Source organism: Marmota marmota, unplaced genomic scaffold, assembly GCF_001458135.2.
Source record: "Marmota marmota marmota unplaced genomic scaffold, marMar, whole genome shotgun sequence".
Classification (NCBI taxonomy): Eukaryota; Metazoa; Chordata; class Mammalia; order Rodentia; family Sciuridae; genus Marmota; species Marmota marmota.
Window position 1 is genome coordinate 4,068,351 of NW_025999941.1, and position 6,000 is coordinate 4,074,350.

The 6,000-nt window shown below is 32.0% G+C and overlaps 1 protein-coding gene across 1 annotated transcript in view; it reads left to right on the forward strand.

Annotated features, from left to right (window-relative positions):
* The window catches only part of Tbc1d5 (TBC1 domain family member 5), a 454,552-nt gene that overhangs the window by 240,268 nt on the left and 208,284 nt on the right, over nucleotides 1-6,000 (forward strand). Inside the window, exons 10-12 of the mRNA XM_048801010.1 lie at nucleotides 3,746-3,834; nucleotides 5,517-5,567; nucleotides 5,659-5,728. Of these exons, the coding sequence (XP_048656967.1) occupies nucleotides 3,746-3,834; nucleotides 5,517-5,567; nucleotides 5,659-5,728 (210 nt within the window). The remainder of the gene's footprint in view (nucleotides 1-3,745; nucleotides 3,835-5,516; nucleotides 5,568-5,658; nucleotides 5,729-6,000) is intronic.

The window sequence follows — 6,000 nt, forward strand, 5'->3', positions numbered from 1 at the left end:
TTTTCTATCTGTGCTGTCCAAGATAGTAGACACTACTCATGTGATATTAAGCACTTAAATGTGTCTGGTTTGTCTAAATAATAAAATTTTGAATATTCTATGATTTAAATTTAAACAGCTACATGTGGCTAGTGGCTACAGCACTGGACAGCAAAGGTGCAAAAAGCCAAATGCCAGGCAAAATGAGTGCACCAATTCTTACTATATTTAAGATTTTTACCAACAGTCAAATCAATTTGAATACTTTTTTTTGTATGTTCCAGCTTCCATTATTACCTCAAGCATAAACCTAATATAGATTTAAGTACTTCAAAATTCAAAAGTTCCAAAGAACTTAAATATTTTAAAAAATATTTAGAATAGGTAATGTCAACAAAGCTTCAAATACTAGAAACCTTTTCAATATTTGGATGGCTAAGACTACAAATTTATAAAAAACAGCAAATGGATATTCAGTTCTCCTCACAGTAAACAGTTGATAAAGTTGTTGCTTACCTTGATTCTCCACTGCTGTTTCTAACACTTTCTTCATCACTATGTCCATTCATTGTAAATATCAAGGAGTTTTAAAATAAAATATAAATCTTCCCAGTTTAAAAGATGAATATAAATACTGACTCCTCTTTGAATATCAAAAATTCAGATGAATTTTCTTGAACATTCACAATTTCCTGGGACCCTCTTTGATTCACCTAAGGAAAACATGAAAAAATAAGAACACTTTCTGTAGAAAAAGATAAATAACACCTGCTTAGAACTTGTAGAAATCTACCTAGGCCAATTAGACTAAAGATGGTAAGGAAGGGGTGGAGGTCTTTTACTTAACATATCTCAGCTTCTATTATGTACTTTCTTATAACTTACTAGAATTTAGCAGGCTATATTGCTAAAATGTTTTCCACAGAAGAAATCAAAACATTTGTGGAGTGATAAAACTTTTAGAGACTGCCACTGTGTATCAATATTTATATAATTTACTAAAGCAAAGTGGTACCATGCAACATATAACTACATCCCTAGAAAATGGAGTCTTATTTGATAACTTGATTAAATAAGTGAAGGGGGAAAAAGGGTTACTCTTAATGAAGGCCTAATTTCTATCTCCAAGAACTTCATATACTCCTGTGAAGGAAAGTTTTGGAAATGTTCACATGAGAAAATAATAAAAAGTTACATAANGGGGGGGGGGGGGGAGAAAAACAAAGATCATGGGTGGACTCAAGTATTTTGGATAATAGTACAGTTTTTGTCAGGAATATACAAGCCATTGGAATACAAGTTAAAAAAAATATCCAGAAAAATTGTGAACTAACATTCAGGTTAGGGTAAAGATGGCATTTTGGAAAGCATAGAGAAGATGGGCTGTTCAACTTATTGAATAGATTAAATTTATTGAAGATGTTAATTATTCAGTAAATTTTACTTCTTTTGAAGAAGAAAGTTATATTTTTTATGGAAGAAATTATACTAATATCAGGTGAGTGGAGAATTTACTGGGGTTGGGGGAAAACTATATTCTTACCTAATCTCAATATGAGGGAAGTCTTTTTAGACATTAAAAAAAACGAAAAACACAACCCATGATGGATGATTTATTGTATTAACTATTAAAATGTATAACTTTAGTATGACATAAGATATCAAAATTAAAAGACAAATGATAAACATGGGAAATATTTCTAACAAAATTGAGAAGCATTAATAGGTTTAATTGGTAAAGAACTGTTACAAATCATTAGGGAAAAGGAAACAATAATTTGGACAAAATAATTAATTAAAAATGGTAGTAAAATGTTTAGTCTCACTGGCTTTCACATATATAATTACAACAATTTTTGAAATTTCACACAATTTTTAAAAAAGAATGTAGATGGTGACTTTAATATTGTACAGTGAGGGAATTCTTTGTGGAGAGCTGTATAAAAGTGTACATCAGGGATTTTAACAAATGTTTGTACCCAGAAATTGTACTTCTGAAAACTTTATTCTAAGGAAAACATCAGAAATATGCTAAAATATTACCATAAGGCTATCCATTAAAGTTTGTAGTTTCTTTGTTTCCTCCTGCCTGACTTCATTCTTGTTTCTGCTTTTCTGTAGTTTTCTACTTTGAATGCTATTACTTTGATTATTAAAATTATGACACATCAGCTATGTGCAGTGGCACACGTCTGTAATCCCTGCTACTCAGGAGGTTGAGGCAGGAGAATCATAAGTTCAAGGCCAGCTTTGGCAACTTAGGGAGACCTGGCCTCAAAAACTAAAAAGGACCAGGGATGTAGTTCAGTGGTAGAGCACCCCTAGGTTTAATCCCCAGTATTGCCAAAATTTGGGCACTTTCTTTTTAAAGTAATAATATAATTTCAAGAAAATTAACTCCTTATGATGACTTTTAAAGCCCAATTAGCTCACTTGATTTCATCTCTTGTCATCTACCATGTTCTTCGAGAGCACATTCATTCCAAGGTTTATTAAATGAATAAATGTTGACCAAGAAAGATTGAAGTGTCATGTGGTAATTTAAATGAAACATAAATTGTCAATGGATTATAAGTTATACTGTCAAAATATTCATTAAATAATTGTAATCAAGACTAGTGAAAAGTTAGAAATGAAATTCGATAAAATCTACTGTCATCTTTGATAACAACTGACTTCCTAAGACTAGCACAATACTAGTGACTGCACAGTTATCTGTGTGACTCTGTCCTTCCTTCCAGGAAGCTACCTCTAATTCTACTAGGAAAGTTGTTCTCTCCTCTTTGCTCTCTTATATTTTACTTATATTTCCTCTAAAGGTGATATTTTGTCTTGTCTTTTTATAGAAGAACATCCTTGTTACTAAGCAAAAGGAAAGTAGAAATATGCTTCAATTAAGAGGCAGAAAGGACAATAATCTGTTTTAGCTTGTTAGAATATGGTATTTTGTGCTTAAAGAGGAAAAATCTAAATGAACAAAGCTTGTCACTAATGCTTAATATCTTTTGTCCCTAAGTAATGAACAAATAGTGGAATTTTAGAGTAACTTTTAAAAGACGGTTTAGTAACTAACACTATGCCTTTTTGTTTCTTTGCCTATTTGTGTAACTGTCAGTTGAACCTCAGATACAAGGGAAAATACTATGTTAGTGAACTCATTAAATAATTTGAAAATGACCCTAGTTTAAGTAGAAAAGAAACCTATAATAGTTTTCTGATTAAATATGTTGAAAATCATATTTGAAAAACTTTTCTATCATACTTTCTAAAGTTTTGTTGTTGTTGTTTTAAATTTTCTACCACTTTTAGCTAGCTGACTTTAGCTCTTCCTAAGTCTACAGACATCCTAATTTTGAGCCATTATATAATGAAAACATTGGATGTAATTTTCTTAGGTCTACAGTTCTTAGTTGCCCTTCTTACTGCAGATCTTTACACTGTAGCTCATGATTATAATTTGCATAAATGAAATTCATATTTATGAGTACAGATCTTGAAGCAACTGACAGGTGCAAGGTTGTCTACCATGCCAATTTATTGTTTGTCATGTTATTTTAAAAGAGAACTGCTATCCGTGTTTTAAACAAGAATAGGTGCTGTGGTTGAATTGGGATCAAATTCTAAATGTAGGTAAAAATCTCATTTTGTACCTTTCCATTTTTATGCTTTTCTGTATAATATGAAGATCTTTAACATTACTCAGCTTATACTGTCCACTAATGGCCTTTCACTATCCTCATTCATTTCTCTTGATCTTGTGTTTCAGGGTATGCACGAGCTATTAGCCCCCATAGTTTTCATCCTTCATTGTGACCACCAAGCTTTTCTACATGCCAGTGAGTCTGCACAGCCAAGGCAAGTTTTTAATGAGTTCCTTACTCTTACTTACTATATCCTTTACTTTTTGAGCTTCAAAATCTTTTAAATCAAAGGTACTTGTAAATTTTGTTAAGTTGTGAACATTTGTATTTTATATGGCTAGTTGTAATTCCACTTAATAGTTGTAATGCCAGGTTAGCTGTGGGGCAGATTTGCAGTTGTGTCTTTGAAAATTTTAGTATATTTCAAAGGAAGACATATAACTGATGGGTCAAGAAAAAATGTTTGTTTTACTGACAAAAGTGCTAATGATCGATAATACTCATATGTATTCTGATGACTCATTTTTCACTGTGAACTGAATGATATCTTTATTACATACTTTCTCCTTACCAGCTTTGACTCAGCTTAATTCATAAATAAAAGAACAGTACTATGAAGAATCTGTCTGTAAATAAATCAAATGGGTTCTCAGGTTGTTGAGAGAGACTACTTTGTATATGTGTATGTGCTGGGGATTGAACTCAGTGGGGTGGTCCATCACTGAGCTACATTCCCAGCCCTTTTTTATTTCATATTTTGAGACAAGGTTTCACTTTGTTGTTGAGGCTGGCCTTGAACTTGCCACCATCCTGCTTTAGCCTTCAGAGTAGCTGGGATTACAGGTGTGTGCCACCATGCCCAGCTGCAGATAATGTTTGTAATTGGATTTAACTAAGGTAATTATTAAAATTCATTTTTTTAAAATAAGCTACCCCAGCTGATGGGCCAGAAAAGCAACCAAGAAGCATTTTGGGAACAGAGAGCTGTATGATTGTAAGGCCTTGTCAGGCAATCCATAAGCTAGCCCACCAATATGCAGGAGACAAAATACTGGCAGATAACATCTCATATATCTTAATTGTGTAATGTTTAATGTTCAGATGTAAGCTGTCCAATTTATAAAGAATATGTACAGCCCTGTGAATTAACTTTTGTCTACTATGTTATGAAATTAGCATTTTCAAGTTTCCTCTAAATTTTTCTGATTTTATTGAGTTTATTGGATCTTGACAAGAGTAAGATATCTTAACTACCTTCACTTCAATTATTCTAAAATATCAGGTTGCAGTTTGTGTTGCAAACCAGTTTTCATGCCACTTTTATTTTTGAAAATGTGCATAGAGAATATACAGGAAAGTAGAGATGATTGAATGTAGCTTTAAAATTAGTAGAACATGGTTCTTCAGTCTTTGGAATTCATTACTAAGTAAAGCAATACTGAAGTAAATTTGTAAAAGATGTTATCACTGATTAATTGATGTTCAAATAATATGGCCATTAAAAGAAAATAAATGAATGTCTTGATATTGCATATTGAATCAGTAACTATATGTTTTGTTTGGTTTTAGATGACAAGTGATACATCATAGAGTTATAAATTATTCTAGATCAAACATAGTCAAAGAAAATATTGTCACTTTCTGTATTTGATGCTTAGAATAATTAGATAGCTACTTTATTGTGGCACCAACAAGGCAGCTTATTTGTTTTTGATCTTTATAGAAAGAAAGGATTTTATTTGTTAATGGAGTTGCTCTTTTTATTAAAAAGGCTAATTTTTCTCATTTATTCATTATATGAAAGTTGTCTTACAAATGTCGAATAAGACAAACTCTGTATCCTCTTCAGTTATTGGAAAAAATGCACATTTTGATTGCTTGTATTACTTTTTAAAGTGAGGAAATGAAAACCCTCTTGAACCCCGAGTATCTGGAACATGATGCCTAGTAAGTATAAAAACTATTATTTTTCTTCTTTTATGCTATTATTACTTTATTGAGGATAAACCATAACATTATTTTATTTTTCTACTTTTAGTGCAATGTTCTCACAACTGATGGAAACTGCTGAACCTTGGTTTTCCACTTTTGAGCATGATGGTCAAAAGGTAAATATTATAAGAGGCGTGGGTTATGGCTCAGTGGTTGAGTGCATGCTTATTATGTATGAGGCACTGGGTTCAATTCTCAGCACTGCATATAAATAAATAAAAAAGTAAAGGTTCTGGGCTGTTTGCAGGGAAATGGATGGCACTAGAGCAGATTATGCTAAGTGAAGCTAGCCAATCCCTAAAAAACAAATGCCAAATGTCTTCTTTGATATAAGGAGAGTAACTAAGAACAGAGTAGGGACGAAGAGCATGAGAAGAAGATTAACATT